The 19410-nt window shown below is 35.7% G+C and overlaps 1 protein-coding gene across 5 annotated transcripts in view; it reads right to left on the bottom strand.

Annotated features, from left to right (window-relative positions):
• LOC149561453 (uncharacterized) overlaps positions 1–19410 on the bottom strand; it is a 90366-nt gene that overhangs the window by 30064 nt on the left and 40892 nt on the right. For 2 of the 5 annotated variants that reach the window (XR_016363820.1, XM_089825154.1), the window contains exons 5-6: positions 15886–16158; positions 12345–12512 (exon numbers count right to left, since the gene is read on the bottom strand). Coding sequence is in view for 4 of the 5 variants with exons in the window: in XM_089825154.1 (XP_089681280.1) it covers positions 12345–12512; positions 15886–16158 (441 nt within the window). In the remaining variant the exon portion in view is untranslated. Of the gene's footprint in view, positions 1–1788; positions 2491–2678; positions 2778–12344; positions 12513–15885; positions 16159–19410 lie in introns of those variants that run through there. The other 3 variants (XM_089825157.1, XM_089825155.1, XM_089825156.1) reach the window with 3 other exon arrangements.

Below are 19410 nucleotides of genomic sequence, written 5' to 3' on the forward strand. Positions count from 1 at the left end.
ATTAGCGAAGAAGGTCACTAACTTAGTCCAACTTAGGTCCATAGGTTACTCAGCTCACCCTAACTAGCATTCTGGAATGCACATACAATCCACGAGTGTCAAGCGACACTATTAAAATACTGTTTACAAAACATTAACATTTACTGAATACAGAATAATACATTCATACATCTCATGATACGAATAAAATACGAACAACGGGTTTCCACATATGGCACATAGGGTTCAGTTTCATTTCTCCATTAGGTTTTCTCAGCTAAAATACCCTGCACACATCAGTAGCTCCAAAAAATCACATGCATATATGTATATAGCATATCAGGGAAAACTCATGAATTAAAACATTCATCTTTCAGGTAATTCAATTATTTTATCAGGCTCTACTCATATTCTCAATCATTAAAACTTCATAATCAAAGTGTTAATTTTGCATTTACTTACTTTAGTACACATGTGAATCATAAAGCGTTAAATAACTAAACCAAATATCTGAAGGCATAAAACCTTGAACATCGAGGTACCATAATCAACATCATCATCATTGGGTGAAAACACCTCATATCATTGTTAGTGAATTTTTAAAGTTTTCAATAGTCGAGATAAAGTAGTTTATTCTCGAATCACTGAATATTTAAGACATGAATGTATTAGGATTTCAGTTCTTATTAGGACATCTAAACCATAAAACATTATTTCATATCCATTCTAATCTCCTACAATAGTTTTAGCAGAAAGATACATATTTAATAAGTACATGCGAGGAGGGACCTTACAGAAAGTCTGAAATCAAATATAATAACTCACACTACTAGTAAGACTTAGAATTTCTCTTGCAAATATTTCAAATGCTAAAGACAAGAAATGTCATTCACTAATAATACTAAATGTCAAATTCAGTATTCTTCTTGCAATTGAGATCCAACTAAGACTTCATTAATAAAGCTAGATACCAAATTCAGAATCCTTCATGTGACTGAGACTTTTACAAATCAGAGAATTACAATATTCATTAAAAACCTGGTAATAGCCTTTTAGTTCGCCTTGTAGCAGACTTTGCAGGCTGTTTAATCTTCCCTCAGTTTCTAAAAGCATAGTGATAGCCACTCAACTATTTTCTTATGCACATGGATGATGGACACCAATCAAAGGCTATTGCCTCCAAATCAACAGCAGGTCTAGCTGCCAATACAGGCACTTGAATGCATACAGGAAAACACCCAAATTAGGTGCGTAAACAGTCAGCCGTGTAGGGCAATTAAACCCCCAATGTGTACAGCAGTAGCCACTTCTAGGACAGGAAAAGTGGCATGAGTCTTTGGACGCCAAACTACAGCTAGAAATGTCAACGCTAGGGTCCAGCGTTTCCAGACTTTGAAATGCAGAGATAAAATCGAATTGTAGGCCAGTTGTATTTGATGAAGAAATATAAATTCATTAACTACCAACTCTAAAGACGTTACCCAAAAACAGTCATCACAGCAAGGAAAGATGCCCACTGCAATCCTCACATATGCAGATCAAACCCTTCAATGTGTAGGAGATAATGCAATTAAACTCCAGCAAATGATTTCTCCCAGCAACAGGAAATACAATAGGAAGACTTCAACAGTTCAGACTTGATGATTCTCGATATTTAATCCACAATACTTTAGCTACGAATTAGAATGCACAACTCAGAATGAAAACCATACACAACAAGGGAATTAAAATTACCAAACCCAGGAAACCCTCACAAAGACAAAAAAAGATCAAATAATCAATTAGATTATCCATTTACTTCATGAAGGCTTCTTTTATAATGCCATATAACTTCACCAATACACCTTTCATTAAAGTAGCTTTCTCAACACAACATTTAATTAGAAGCTTCTGTCAATTTCTTTTGAATAAATAACTTTCTTAAAACTTGGCTTCATAAAGGCACTTTTCATATAAGAGGCTTTACATTGACAATTCCATTTTATAACATAAAGTGTCTTAATAAATGTGAAGCCTCATTAATAAACCAATAATTATGAACTTCATCAAATAACTGCACCAACCACTGCAGATGGTGACCAACTGCCAATGCTACTATTGCACTGCCGAATATAGTAAGTGCCCAAAATAGACTTACTATAAATAGAAAGTCTACGACTGAAACCCTCAAATCTCACTGTCAGTAATGAGGCCCATGATGATGAACTAACCAAACTGCCAACAGGAACCTGTTAAAAATGGGGACATTACAATGTGACAAGAGATCTGAATAACTAGTAGAGATGGTAGTGGATACCCCAATACGGTTGAGGAGCAGTACCCCTCATGGGGCATTTGAAGCAATGCCCCATGTTGTCAAGGGGCAACGCCCCATGTGGAGTCCAAGAGCAACACCCTGATACATTCCCTATTGCAATATAGGGCGAGGTCAATGGATAGAGCCCCTCACACCAAGCTTAGATCAAGACCTTTGAAACCACACAAAATTTCATGGCACACACCATTTTAATACTGAATGGCAAAAAAAATGGTAGTTTATTATTTTCCTTAAAAACAACATTGGAAGAATGAGTTTGTGAGAAATAAAGTTGGGTTTCTCAAACAAAAAATGTTTAGGTTTTAGGGTGCTTTGTAACCTATTTTTTTATGTTTTAGCATTTATGAAAAAACCATTTTTAAGTGTTTTGGTTGTTTCTTACCTGTTAGAGCTTTTAGAGCTTTTCAATGTGTCTAGGAGTTAGTCTAGGGAAGCCCCCTACCACTCCTAGGACACTCAAATCTTTGCTCCCGAGCATTGCCTGAAATGAAAACTAGTTTAGAAAAACCAACTTATAAAAAATATATAATATATCGACTTCTTAAGAAGTTAAAATAACTTTACCATTAACCCAATGGTTTTATAGCTACATATCTTGAACATGCACTGAAGCATATTACCTTTACATGCCTCTAGATCTAGAAGATTGTCTATCACTAGTGTTAATGTTTTGTAGCTTTAGTCACATAAACCTGTGAATAATTATATATGATATATAATGTGTTCATTTTATATATATATATATATATATATATATAATGTAATTAATGAATAGACATGAGACATGTCCCTTGAAGAGACATGTCTCTTCAATCCTTATTTCCAATATAAATGAGAGAGAGATTGTTGTATTTGAAATATACAGAAATTACAGTTAATATTATTTCATTTGCAGTAATCCTCTGACTTTAACATGGTATCATAGCAAATACAAACTTCTGGGAATCTGAATGTCTTTTTCTTTTTTGGATGAGTGCTGGTCTAAGAACAACGTGAGATATACCAGAAAGATGAATATTGGCAAAAAAAAAAACATTCATCATGCAAAATGGTCAATTAGTAGTTTCCAATGCTCACCGTTTTTCCTTACATATAAAGGAAGTTGAAGGCACATTAACAGATGAGAGTCTTTAGTGAAGGTAAGACCAAAGTGGATATATTGTGTGAGACCGGTCCTTCCGCATATCCAGAAGAAGTAATTTCATATATATGGATTTACAAGTCCCTATTCTTGCTCAACAACTAACACAAAATTATCTTTATATTGTGACATTGGTTTAAGTCCATAAATTTATTCAGCTTGCTTTCATAGGGGCCAAAAACTATTGTCGTATTATTTTACAAGACTATTTCCAAAAGCATATATTTGTTGTTAATTTCTTCATACAGTTGCATACATATAGTGTAACACGGGGACGCGTCCGCCCCCCCAAATATGGGCCGTCTTGAAGACGGGGACCTCCCCGAGACGGGGGGACGGTGTCTCAGCGTTTCAGGTGGCGCCACTTAGAGCGCCACCGCCACCGGAGACGGCGAGACGTCTCTGAGACAAGGAGACATCTCCGAAACGGGTGCGGGGGGATGCCAAGAAGTCTCTGTCATTATGGGGGGATGCCTAGACGCCTCTCGCGGCAAGCCAAAAAGACAAAAAATTAAAAAGTTGAACTCGTTTTTTAAATGTTTTAATGTTTCTTATTTATTGTATTGGATTGTGGGGCCCATCCATTCCTCCTTTGTTTAAAAACCTTCTATTCTTCATTTTGATTCACATTTGCATTTCTCATTGTTTGCAACAGCAAGAAGAAGAAGAGTGAAGAGCTGAGATAAGGGTTTGTGCAAGAGTGAAGAAAGTATTTGCAAGTGAAAAAGGAGAGCCTAGGAGCAAGAAGAAGAAGAGGAGGGTGTTTCCGAGTTTACCAAATCGTAAGGTAGGGTTTCTAACTTATTTTTATGATTTTCAAATGCATTATACATGTTTTTTTTATGTTTATGAATGCTTTCATTTGTTTAAACGCTGGACTCTTTGAAATGCCTATTTTCGTCTGTTTAAACCGACGACCTCTACTCTCTTTCAACTAGATTTGGGGAGGGGAAAAAAAAAAGAGTATAAAACGAAAATTGACTTCCAATGGTTCCGTAGGATTTGGGCTTTTCTGAGCTGATTTTAGTATGTAAGTTCTTACAAAAAAAGTTAAAATTTTATTTATTTAGCTTTATTAACTTTTGTTTTTTCATTTTGTGAAATGCAGTGTCACAGTGAGCTCCTTCATTAATACTCATAGTGATGATGAGATGGAATTTCATTCAAATAGTGGCAGTGAATCAGAATATGAACCTGAGGTTAAGGCTAAGGATGATGATGACATTGTTGAGAGGGGTGACCATGAGAGTGACATTGGGGTTCCGGTTGGGCCAAATCAGCAAGGGGCCCAAACTAGTTCCACTTCCACGGGTATTGGTTTTATACTATCTAGTATCCATCTACTAATTGCCACTCCCCAACTTTGGCATAGTGGGCTAGGGGTAAATTTGATCCAAAATCTCTTTTAAAACAATATGCCACTAGAATAACATCCGGACAAGGAACAGGTGGCACAAGAAAGTGGAGATGCAATATTTGTGGTGAAGACTGGTATGGTAGCATCACTAGAGTGAATGTACACTTCCTCTTTTGGACAGGTAAAGGTGTCTTACCATGTAAGTTTTTGGCTAAATCCAAAAACTTGAAGATTAGAATTGAATTCAACAAGCTTTGGGGAGTTCCAGAGGACTTGGGCCTTCCAGTGCCTACTACCTTGGCTGGTAGGCAACAGATTCAGACTATACAGGAGGTGCATGAGCAACAAATACAGGAGCAACAACGCCAACACATGTCTTCTTCTAGACCACAGCATAGAGATTCATCTACTTCATTGCTAGGGGCAGCCTCCGCACCTTCCTCTACTCATAGCTCTATTGGTGTAGCAGCAGCTGAGACGAGCAAGGGGAAACGTAGGTCACAGTCTAGTGACAACAACCCTATAGCAGAATTTTTGCAGCCCAAACGAGAGAGAAGTTAGAAGCATGCATTGGGAGAATGTTATTTGCCAATGACGTTCCACTTCACATTACTTGGTCTCCTTATTTTAAGGAGGCATTTCAGAAAGTAGCGAAGGCGGGATTACCATCATATGTGCCACCAGGTGAGCACAAATTGAGGATTAAAATCTTGGATGATGAGTATGCCAAGATTAGTGAGTCCATGGAGACCATGAGGGCTGTTTGGGAGGAATTGGAGTGCAGCATTATCATGGATGGGTGGACGGACATTAGAGACCGTCCACTCATCAATATCATAGTCACATGTACAGAGGGCCCATTCTTTCTTAGGGCGGTTGATTGTTCAGGGCATCGAAAAGATGCTGATTTTCAGTTTCAGATTCTTCAGGAAGCCATTGAGGTGATTGGGCCACAAAATGTGGTCCAAGTAGTGACAGATGTAGCTCATGTGTGCAGAGTTGCAAGGAGGCTTATTGAGGCCACATATCAGCATATTTGGTGGACTCCTTGTTGTGTGCATGCTATGAACAATGCTCTAAAGGACATGGGGAAGATTAGTTGGATAAAGGGAGTGGTGAGTGATGTTAGAGATGTGCAGATGTATATCTGCAACCTGTGTCACAAGGTTCGCCGAATTTTCGGCTCCAGGTTCGAAATTCGGCGAACCTAAAAAATACATGAAAAATTCGTAAAAATTCATCTCAAATTCGTGTGTAGACTATAACCATGAGTGCAGGTCATCATGTATGTAGATTATAACCATGAGTGTAGGTCGTGGGTTACAAGTCGTCCAACCTCTCTGCTTTCCCGTCTAGTTTGAAGGCATTAACTTCTCTGCTTCTCGTTTGCCTTCAGCGTCTCTTGAATGCCCTGCAACGAACAGTATCTTAAACGAACTTGGCTTTCATTCCTCTCCATCCTCGTTCCTCTCCGTCTGAAGGCGTCTGAAGTAAACTTGTTCCTCTCCGTCGGCGGTTCGAGAATGATTATATTGTTTTTAACCTTTTAACAATGTTCAGAGATTATTTAATTTTAGGTTTTGGTTAATAGTTTTAAATTTTAATTATAGTATGTTTAATATTTTATTATTTTGAGATTATTTAATTTTAGATTTAGTTAATAGTTATAATTTTATATTATTGTATGTTTTGTTATTGTTATTAATTTTATATTATTTGTTAAATATTAAAATTTAAAACATGTTAATATTATTTTATATTATATAATCATAAGTAGCATATATTTATAATTAAACATGTAAATACTTATATTAATTTTATCAATTATTAAAATATATAATAATAAAAATAGTACATATATATATTTTTAAATTACATTAAGGCGAATTTAATGTCGAATTTTTTTTGATATTTTTGACTTGTCGAACTTCATCCGAATTTCAAGGTCGTCGAACTCGAACTTGAACTCGAACCTTGTGACTTAGTCTGCAACCACCAAACCTCACATGCACTATTTAGGAGCTTCGCCAACAAGGATTTCTTGAAGCCAATTGAGACACGATATGCATCCTATTTCATTCTCTTGGAGAGAATGCTTGAGTTGCAGGAGCCACTACAACTAATGGTTATGACGAATGAATGGAACAGGTGGAATGGTTCTAGGTCAGAGCAAGGGATGAGGGTGAAGGATATAGTTAAGAGTGATGTATTTTGGAGTGATACAAAATACATTGTCTCTATTATTAGGCCAGTCTTTGAGGTGATCAGGTATGGAGATGGGGATGCGCCCACACTTGGAGAGGATTCTATGCTTGGGCAGATGAGGGAAGTTATGTGAGAGAAGGACCCCACATTAGCCTTCTACAATGATCACATTCGGCCTATTATTCAGCGTAGATGGGACAAACTTAACACACCCTTACACATGGTTGCATATGCATTGAATCCGAGGTGGTACATGACTAGGCCTGCTAGAGTTACACCACTTCACGATGATGAGGTGATTTATATTATATAACACTTTAAGACTTAGATTCTTATCATTTTATAAATTAAAATCATTTACATTACTAGTATCTTGATTCTTCTATTTGCTAATAATTTGTACTTTTTAAATTTTTTCAGGTGAAGGAAGGGTTCTTCAAGTGCATAGATAGGATGTATGACCCTGAGACAGTAGCTAAGGTTCGCATTGAGTGGACCAAATTTGCTACTCTTAGGGGATACAAACAAGCGGCAAAAGCGGATATCAAGACTATGGCACAAAAGGATCCCATTTTGTGGTGGTCAGCTTATGGACCAAAATCTACAAACACCACACTAGCTATTCGTTTGCTGTCCCAGGTACTTAGTTCCTCAACTTTTAACTTTTCATTGTTCATTGTTCAACTTCTAATTCATGAGTCTTACATCGGCCAATTATTTTTCATCTCAGGTTTCTAGTTCCTCAGCTTCTGAGAGGAATTGGTCTACATATAGCTTCATCCACTCTCTTAAGAGGAATAGACTTACCTCTCAAAGAGCAGAGAAGCTAGTGGTTGTACACAGTGTGTTGCATATCAATGATCGCAACACAAGTGCGTACAAGGAAAGCCCAGCATCACGATGGGATGTAGAGCCTGAGGAGCCATCACAAATTGAGGAGGAGGATGCTTTAGATCCAGCCACAGGGCTAGTTGGTGTTCCCTTTTCATCTCTTGATCTTGGAGAGATTGATAGTTCCAGTGGCGATGAGTTTCAACCTACAGGGGATGATCATTGATCATTGATTTGGTATTTTGATTTGGACTCTTGGAGACTTGTAGTTTTTGTTTGCATTATATACTTATTTTGATATCATGATTCATGGCACATGATACTTATTGTAATCATCTTTATGTAATGAGTCATGACTCATATGATCATTGATTACAATTTACTATTAGATAGTAGAATTTAGATACTCATACTATTGACCTGAAGACTAATAAGTGATATATAGACTAATTTATATTATTTTGAAATTTTCTGATGTTCAATGTTCAATGTTCATTGCTGTTTGTTATAACTTATTTGATCATGAATCATGACGTTCTCGTTGAAAATTTCAATGCAATGTTCAATGTTTAAGTTTTTTACATCTTTGTATCTTATATTGTATAATTGTAGTACATCTTTTCATAACTAGCATTTTAAGTATCGTATGTATAGTATATACACCCCTGCTCCCTCCGCCACCCCCCCCCCCCCCCCCCCGGGTCCCCCGCCGCCATCCCCTCGCCGTCCCCAAATCAAGGCCCCTCTGTCCCCTCATCCCCCGGTCTCCCAAGGCGGTGTAACTATGCATATATATTGGTATAACAAATACTAAACACAGAGAGGAATATTAAGGCAAGCTTGCTGTGAATGGAAAATATTGTTGTGGGCCAAGAAATTAGTGTGTAGCTATCATTCTTCCAGGGATTATCAAATATTAGTGTTTGTGGTCATTTCAAGGACTGGCTCCGAAATCAGAGTTTAATTATCCTTGCTGAACATTAGAATGTTAATGGAAAACTTTATAAAGTGTTTGGGCCTTTATGAATGTAGAGCCTGCAGCTAACATGGTATTGCTGTCATATATAATATTGAAGCTTGGGCAGATATTAAATTTGATTTATTATCATTTTGGTTGGGCCCAATATTTATTTTGGTAAACTTTTGATATTCACGATATTAACTCCTAACATTTACGGGAAAGAGTTTCTATGTTAAATGGAAATATATTAGTAGGATGCAATGTTTTATATTCATTCTCTCCTTCTGCGACATTAGAAAACAAATAATAATGGTTCTCTTGTTATTTACAAATATTTGAAGCCATAGACGGTAAGAGTTATAGAGAATCATAAAGGAGTTTGTCAATTTCCAGAGATATATAGAAGGTCCAGGCCAAGTATCGGGTTTGGAAAGAACACAGAGACAATCATCTCTGCTTCTCTTCCGCATGAGAGAATTTTGTGGGCTTGTAGAGTGAGACTCAATGACATGAATAGAGGAGCCAGCAATGTAAAGTTAGCAGAGTAACATGGTGCTACGTTCAGGTTTTACAACTCATAGAAAGCAATGATAAACCAAAAAGAGAGATGTGCAACAACAAATTTCCATGAAAAAGACAAGATTCGATGAAACCATTATACAACGAACTTCATGAGGTAATGCACAATGAATAAATCATAGTAGTGATGGTTATTTATTCCCAATGAGAATGGATTGGGTCTTGATATAATTGGAGACATCTAAAGATCCAATACCATCGTGAGTACCACACTTGGGTGTTAATATTGAATTATGAGAAAGGCTTTTCATGTTTTGAACAATCTTTTGTTATTTGACACGAATGAAAAGAAAGAAAAAAAAGCACACAAAGAAACAAAAGGTAGAAGTGGATTCTACCTTTAATTGTGCACAGATATGGATTCGACCTGAACATGCACAAATTATGCATCTTCTTGGGCTTCCTGATGTTTTCACAATAGATGCATCTGTAACCTGAGTGCGTGGAGTGCCACATTATAGTCTCACTCTCCAGACTCTAGATGTGTTGAATGCTGCATCTGACAATTAATATTCTTCCTACAGGTTCTTCAATTCTTTTTCAGTCTACTAGTATTGAAGGTTCCATTTGTAAAGGTGTCCATCTGAATTCAAACTGGAAGCAAATTGTAGTAAGTTTGGATAGTTTTACTGGAGAAGAAAGAGATTACACAAATGCAAGTCTAATAAATAAAAATTGTCGCATTGTACTGGAGTTTACAACCCGTGTGGTTTAAGCCTCAAATGGTCCTTCTGAGTGATAAGAGATGACTCTATGTTGGAGTTTGGAAGGAACTGAGCACTGTGGATAACCTTCCACATTGAGGTATAGTAGAAGCTGAAGGGTGCCATGAATCTGAAGCGAGTAGATCTCAGTTGATTCCACAATGAATATTAAGGGCAGTCTGTTTAGAACTGTTCACTACAAATACTATGAGAGGGACATCATATCAAAGATGAAGCTATAATTTATTGTAAATGTCTCAGTGCTTTGACTGCTTATCAAAGAATATTATGGAATACTCTCTACTCTGCTTATAGTGGGACTCTGACCAGCAGCATCCCACAGACCAACTATAAAACTGATACTCAAAAAGAAGAAAGAAGCAGGTTACCTCAAGAAGAATGCTTATGAGAATTTTCTCCAGAATCGTGAGATGAGTATTCTTTCTTAAGTACCTATTTTTATTTTGCAATAAGCCTCTTATTTTATCCTTGTATCTACTATAGGAGTCATTTTCTTTGTTATTCATTTGTGCTTTTCCTTGGTCTCTGAGGATGTTCTTGCAGGAAAAAGAATGGAACATTAGGAATGCTACCTAATATGAGTACCCTTCTATAACAAGAGGGAGTTTGACACGTCCATCAGAGAGGGAACATATAGATGATATGTTTTAGTTTACATCCGTGAATCTTGGTCAAATTAGTTCAGAATGAGTAGACTATGCTGAGATGGTTTCTCTACTAATCAGAAAATTATAAGCAGTTAAAGAGACTATGATTCATAGGATGAAGTTCCATATGAACCAAGGATGTTTAGAATATAACATTCTTAGATAGAAGGAAACTTGTTGAACCAAGGAGCATGAAAGTTCATTAGAGGAAACTTTGGACAAAGAGAGGAAGCAAATAGAGGATATGTTTCAAATTCAAAGGGAGTCTTGACACCTTATTGGAAATAACCTTGACAAGGAGGTCAAAAGGTTAGCATTTCTTCATGAAGAAGAAGTCCCAAGTGAAATCCCTCTTAATACATTCTTCCATATGAGAGATAAGTTTGAGGTGAAAACCGTATTCTCTGATATGATCCATGGCGGATGTCTTGAGAAGACCACATGATAGTATCTGCGGTGACTTCATGTGTTTATGGGTGTGCCTCCTGTGTACATCATGAGGAAGTGACAACTTCCAAATGATTATCATACTTGCAAAAGTTATTGGAAGGTGACGACCTTACAATAACTTAAATCATTATATACATTTTATGTAAATGTTGAAATAGATCATGAAAGGCTTTATCTTGTAAATCAACAACAAATTGCTAGATGTCATTAAATTGACGGTCTATAAGTTGTTTGTATAGATATATGACAGGTATTTGGTGAATATCTTGCCTTGATATTCTGATAGGTCATTATTGTATTGAGTACTTGGTGGACATCATTGAGTTGATATTTTGATAGGCCATTATTTAGAGTCATTGGTGGATATAATTAAATTGATGTTCTGATAGGCCGATGCTCATGCTACCTGATATGATATCAAAGTAGTATTTGGTGAACATCATTAATTGATATTTTGATAGGCCACTACTCAGAGTACTTGGTGAATATCATGTGTTGATATTCTAATAGGCCAATACTCATGATATCAAATGCAACATCAAAATGGTGCATATCTTCTGATCAAAGATATCCTTAAAATTTGTCATTCCTAATGGTGTAATATTCATTTTGTGTTTATCCTCTCTAGCTAAGAGGGAGTGTTAATATTTTGTAGCTTTAGTCGCATAAACCTATGAATAATTATATATGAGATATAATGTGTTCATTCTATATATATATATATACAATGTAATTAATGAATAAACATGTCCCTTGAAGGGACGTGTCTCTTCAAGCCTTATTTCCAATATAAATGCGAGAGAGATTACTGCATTTGAAACATACAGAAATTACAGGTAATATTATTTCATTTGCAGCAATCCTCTGACTTTAACAACTAGCATTCTTGGTGTATTATTCTGGCAGTTAAAAATCAACAATGACTTTCTTGAATATCTCTTCCTTTAATAATAGAAAAATACTTCATTAAATTGGAAGAATAGAGAAATAGAGAAGAATGTTCTATTCAGCATCTTTAGTTTCCTTTGATTTCTTAAGGGCAATCAAGAGGGTTAAACAGAGTTAAATTTCATTAACCAAATGAAAACTAGCTGATTAGTTGGAAATCATATATAAACCAAATAAACAAAAAAGGCCTTACGGACATCAGACCTGTGCTTGATAATCTGTATCCTGGGAAAACCTGTCTGCCTGCACACTGAAAAGTTCTCCCAATGCGATGTAAATACTGATATCTAATCGACTGAAATTTGCAGCATTTTTCATCTTCTCCTCAGCATCCTTGAATGCTTTTGCTGCTACTGTAATGTCCGCTGTGTGCTAAGAGAAAGATGCAAAATGTCAAAAATAAACTGATAGAATAGGAATTAAAAACATTACAAAGTAATAAGAATGGAGGAAGTTGGTCATGTTTATTAGAATTCAACATCATGCAACAGACATGTATCAAAAATTTAAACAATCTGCACTGCTACAACCTGGAAACTGTTTTCTTTAATGACAAATGATCTACATTAAATTTTCATCTTGTTTTATACATTAAATGAGAATTTTGTGTTGAATAGAATTCGTTTCCTACTACACAAACCTGTATAAGAAGAGCCAGCTACAAAAACCCATATAAGCACAACTAGGTACAGAAGTATCCAGATTGAATGTTGGTGGTATTAAGATAATATCTTATACTTTCTATAATAGTCAACTACTTGTCTGTAGTCCGTCTTTCAGTCTAGATAGGAATGTTTCCTATCCCGTCTCTTTTTTCTTCAATCCAGATAGGAATGTTTCCTATCCTGTCTCTAGTTTTGTTTCTAATTCCGTCTTCAATCTACATTGTTTCTTTTAGAAACAACGTCCTTGTAATTCTTTATAAGGAACACATTTGTTCCTCTGTTAATCAATGAATCATCCAGAAATCCGTTAATCTGCCAACTCTTCTTGAATCTTGTAACAGGTGGATGATACTGAAAGAAATCTCTATAGGTGATATTCATTCAAACCAATGTGCTTCATTAATTCCTTGTCTTCTATTTGAAATGCATCTTTCATTTCTAAAGCATAGTAATTAAATCAGGCGAGACTCATTAATGAAAAACGAAAGCCTTGTACAGAGGTAACTAATGTCTCACTCTTATCAGACAAAAAAATAAGTCCCAGAAGATGAAAATGGTAGGTTTTAGGAATCTGTGCACAAAGCTCCTAGATGGCTTGTTTTTCTTGCGCCACTAAATTTGGAGTTTGATTCATATGTATCCAAGTACTCCACTGACAATGAATATTATCTTTTATAATCTTCATGTCATATCAGTTTTAAAAGCCCAATCATTGATTCTACTAGCACTGGTGTGTAATACCCAGACCAATTTGTTCTGTTCAGATTCAATGAGTTTCATCTATTTCTTGAATTAAAAAAGTGTTGCACGCTTGGATTAGGAACAGCATTCGAGGCAATGTGAACCTTTGGAACTGTGGCCAAAAATTTGGCTTCGGTGCTAACTGATGATTGCAAGGACTTGGTGGGCTTCTAAAGACAGGTTAATCTGGTCTGTGGTTGAAGGTGTTTGATTGGAAATTTTTGTATGTTCTTATCCAGTCTACTCTGGGTAGAATCTTGCCTGTCTTGATTTTCTATTATATTATTTAGCCAACAGCAGAGAGTAAGCAGATAACTGTAATGCCTTTAATTCAGATATCCGTGTGACCATTTCTGCTGTTGAAGGCTAATTAGGGATTGTATGTTACTGCAAATCTATTTTAATAATATAATGCTGAGAAATTTTGCAAGGGGTGTGATTTTTTGGGTGAAGGAGAATATTTTACCTTCATTCAATCAGCGAAGTGCATAATAGTGTTGGGAACCATACAATCTGGAGTGCCAGGCAGACAGTTTAAATATAGTGATGGAATAATCTAAATATATTGTCATCTTACCAAATGATTTAAATGTTTCTTCAAAGATATGGATTAGAAATAAGAAGTGCGCAAGTCATCTTGGTTAGGAAATAATATAGTAAAGACAAGAATGATCCACACCATGCATGAAAGCATACTTTGTGTTAGGTTTAGCAATGAACATTAGATTGCACTTAAAACTTTTAATTGTGCTATTATCAATAAAATGAGATTTATTCACATAGTGTGCCATGTCAATGGGTCCAAAGATTTGTTGCCTAAGTTGTATGTTACTATATGGTGACTGCTTTCCACAGTGCCAAACAAAACAAAACTATCTCTTTGGTCTCTAAGTGACAACAAATCTGCAAGGTGGTCTCCTCTGTAGTTGGGATTTGATTCATGGTTTGCATTTATTTCCAGGTGCATGGCAACAATCTTCTCCATCCAAATCTTTAGTACAAAACAGTATCCTATAGTCAAATACCCTGCAATGACGTGCATAGGATTTTTCTAGAGGGTGATCAAAAGGGTTCAAAGAGACATAGGTTAGACATCCTTTTTCTCTATCAGCTACTTCTCCATCAACAATGAGAGCAATTAGCCTGTTTCAATTTTCTTATCTCCTTGTTCTGGCAACCTTCACAGCTTTAGCACATGTAAGATCTCTAAATCAGCAATGATAAGTGCCTTTAATACTCCCTCTAGCCCTCAATCCATGCTTGGATTTTCTTACTATGACATTGTGTCTTGTTTTATGGTTGGGAATTATCTCTTATGCTTTGCATTTATTCCCATGTTTTTGGCAACAATCTTCCTCCATTGAATCTGTTAACACAAAAGATTCCCTATAACCTGATACCCTGCAATGTTTGGCATGGATTTTTTCCTAAGGGTAAATCAAAAGGATTCAAAGAGACTTAGGGTTATCCTTTTCCTGTCAGATGCCTCTCCATCAATTAATGGGTGCAAATAATTGTAATATAGCCTTTTTGGAATGATATGGTTTATGTTTAGATTAGTTTATCATTGGCCCTCGTAGGCTAATGCCATTGGTTAGAGGGTCCCATTTGGCAAGGAATTTGTTGGAATCATTTTCGGTTGCTCCCAAAGCTCAACCTGTCGATGCCTGAAGAAAATGTCAGATATAACCTGTCAATGCACATGGAATAGTATGGTATGGTAATTTTGGAACTATCTTTGGTACAGGTATGTAACTTGGCTTGGTACAATCAATAAAAGACATAATTTACTATTCTCTGCATTGCTCCAAATACTTAGGTAAATGTGATTGTACTAATGTGAATTATATGAATTGCAGATGTTGTTGGAATTATTCCACCATATCAGCGTAAACAAAATTCTTTTCTCCAAAAGAATCCTTTTGTGCATTTTTTTTATTTTTGAAGAACTGAATGCAAGGAACAATTTTGTTTGTAAATTTCACAGCTAAAAACCAATTAAAACTGACAGCTTATAGAAACACTGGAATGAATAAAACTTGCAGAAAAACTTATTTGAACTTGAGAAATGTTTTGCAAGAATTGTTTAGGTGCAACAATGCAACATGGGGACATCTAGAAGAATCTAAGAGGAAGGAATGGTATTATGGAGCATTTTCAAGAATATCAATAAGATCAATATATTTACACTTAACATGATGCACATTTAATTAGCAACACAAAATATGAAGGCACAGATCAGAACCTGCAGTGAAATTACAAGTTGAAGATTATAATATCAGTGGTCAGTTAGCATGAACAGATAATAGAACAATGATAGGAACTTCATCATTTCTCACCTCGGCAAGAGAAAGAAGACCAGCACCCCAATTCTGGAGTAAACCAGCAAGATCATCCCCGACCTTAACATCAGCTCTGCTGCAGGCATGTGCATATGTCCTAAATGCTTGTTCATAGAACTGTGTAGCTGAGGTCCAACTTTTGTTAATCTCCATTGTATTAGAATTCAAGAGGGCATAAGCAATTTCAGCTCTTTTTATACAACAATCGCCAACGTTTGTGAGCAGCTCTACATCCTCAGGATCCAATGTGAGTGCTCCAGAGTACATATTCTGCAAAAACAATTAGTTTGTGAATAACCCCAAACTGACAATAAAAATTATTTTTCAGCCTTGTATACAATTTAAATCGTGTGCATTACAGTGCATTACACATCGCTGAGATCATCTACTCGTAAGTGCAGTCTCTCCTATGCTACCCACTATATGCTATGGGTCACACTGGTTTAGCAATGATTGTTTCCATCATAGTGCTAGTTAGTTGAGCTACATATCATACGGGATCTATCGTAGAATCCTTAAAAATAAATATGTTACAATCTGGAATCTGTCCACACAAAAAAAGGGAAATTTTATGCCCAGAGTGATAGGTTAGTTATCAAGTCAAGCATGATGAGCTTAAATGATAAAAATTTAAAACATAGAGACTCTCAGAATGGAGCCTCACATTTAAAATCCAATGAGACATGTTAGACATTTGAATTGACCAAAAAATGCATCCAACTTTGGGTGTGGCGTACCCCAATAGGTGAGGCACAATACTAAGCCAAAGATAACTGTAATGTAATTCACCCATAGTTGCAAGAATCAGAGTCAGATTGAACTTAACAAGCTAATTTTTGACTCAGATTCAGACACATGACTTAGACGAAGCAAATTGGAAAACCAGGATATATATTAATTTTTAAAGGACTTAAAAAAATTATTATGCACCCTAAATAAAATCAACTCTAAAATCATAGTTCTTTTAGCAATTAGAAGCTACCTTGATTACATTCACAACAATACATCAATCAAATGAATACAGCAGATTGAAGTTGAACAAAACAACATTTTTCATATTCATAAATATCCACATGTCTTAGCATACTATCAAAAACAAAAATCCCAACATAGAGTAATGAACTATGACAAATAGGAGCTTGTATCACATAATGTAATGTCCCTGGTTGGCAAACTCACAAAGCTAGAAAAAACTTCTAATTCTGATTTCTTATTTTTGTCAAATTATTCCAATTAAACCCAAATCAAGGTGTTATACAAAAATATCAATTGCTATTTCTCAAATATATGTGAGAATCTATGTAAAATCGACGTAGGATAGCAATATTTAGTATTTAACGATGGAATATGCTATAAGCTTATTATTCCATCTCTTGTAACGAATGTTTGGTCTGCTATATGGTATCTATATGCAGGCAGTATGCATTGCTCTTAGTAACTGGATTCCTATGTTTCATATATCAATCTGAATATGCGATCAATATATAATGCTTTGACCATGATGCACTTCTGTTTTTAATTTGTACTTTCAATTTTGCACTTCTATGCTCGATGATATATGTGATTAGCATTTTTTTCTATCCATATCACTGCTGTGGCCAGAGGCAAATTTCTCACCAATACACTGGATAATACATAGAAATGTCCCTGATTTAGTCTATTTCTATAAAGGGTAATCCCTCCTATTCTTTCTGATATCATTGTGCAGATCTATATTCCTCCCCCCCTGTGGTTGAATATTGTTCACTCATATATTCTTTCATTATCAAATGGTCATAGTGTTTAGTGTCCAAAAGACATCTGTTTCATTAATAAGGGTGATTGATTTTAATCGCATCTTTTTATTATTGTTTGGATCCTTATTTAATTCCAGTGTTATATTTGATTATTATTTTTATATGGGTCTATCTCTAAGTGTACGGCGCCATATTCTTCGCTCTCATCGAACAGCTTCATATATTCTGAACAGTATTATAAAAGTGATATAATACTTTATAATATATTATGGATCGCTGTCTTTTGTGGCTTTATGATCGCTGAATCATTTGTATTCTCTCCACCAATAATACATATGTACCATCATTTCTATAATAGATTATTTGATTGATAAAAATTGATTCTCCTCTTATTATTCACTGTTGACTGGTCTTTGTTCTGTGCATAATTTTAATCCCCATATCAATCGCTTGCCGTCTGGTCTGTAAATTTAGGCTGGACTGTAAATGCGGTAAGAAGGATTGCTTTTGACCCAAGTCGCTATATGGCTCTAATGTTCATGTTTGTTAAAGTTTGTTAAGATTTAGGTGTATTGACATCATTATTATTGATACTCTCGATAGCGTCTAATCCTTGTAATCATCTTCCCTCAAAAGCTTTTTCTAGGCCTCTCAAATGTTTGAATCAATCTGCCCTTTGACGTAGGAGATTACCCAAGGACTTTCCATACCCGACTAGGGTTGTATTCAATCTTAATATTATGGTATGAACCATCATTGTATAATAGATTATATTAATGCTCTATTTTAAATTGTTTATTTATATTTGTATTATTATATGAAGTTATTATATCAATAACATATTATATTTTATACTTATATCATATTATTTATTTCTTTATTCTATTATATTACTATTAAATCTTATTAATGGACCCATGGAGCCTTTCCTTTCCTCTGCTTCCACAAGATACACCAGATCAGTGAGACTTCACAGTAGGTACACTCGCCAGCACCACCTTACCTCCAGTGGTACCTCGAGACACGCCTTCGCCTCAAACTGTATCCTTCGGTTCTGAGTTACTTCTCACCCGTGAGAAGTACTTAAGAGTCTTTTTGCTTTTTGCTTTCCTGTTTTGTTCTTTCCGCAGACACCATTTGGTGCTCATGTTGCTGGTTGCGGCCCTGCTGTAATCTCTTCAGCCACATAGATCCATTTGTGGTCACTTGTTGGGCCTTAATAAATTTATCTTATCTTCAAGAAAACTAGTAAAGTTGGGTCTACAAATAGTCTTTTATGATGCAGGATGCAAAATAGTGAGAGGCATTATAATGATTGCTAGAGGTGTCAGAATTGGCACATTGTTTAAGTGAGATGCATACACAGCTGTGTGTAATAGTATTTCGATGAAGATCAGATCTGTGGATACTTTGTTTTAAAAGTAAGAGTTTTTACTTTCTATGGACGGTCATGGATTTTAGGTATCCAGGAATACTTTTTCTTTAAAATGACCGTTACGTACATATAAGACTATGTTTTAGCACTAGAGACTTAGTTGGAGAGGAAGGCCTAAGTACCTTGAAAAATAATAACCTTGTAAGAAAAGAATTTGGGATTGAATCTTAATCTTCTTATGCCTTTGTCTCTTATCATTCCTTTCATCCTCTTCTTGCCACTACTATCTTCATCCTCAAGCAATCCCTGTGTTACTACTATTAATAGATTTTATAATGGCTACAACACATGGTGCTTTACCAGGCATCCATCCATCCTACTGCTCCAACACCCAATTCATAACTTCCTTGC

This window comes from Cupressus sempervirens, chromosome 4 (assembly GCF_028749045.1).
Source record: "Cupressus sempervirens isolate cs-2001-9-10 chromosome 4, ASM2874904v1, whole genome shotgun sequence".
In the NCBI taxonomy this organism is placed as follows: Eukaryota; Viridiplantae; Streptophyta; class Pinopsida; order Cupressales; family Cupressaceae; genus Cupressus; species Cupressus sempervirens.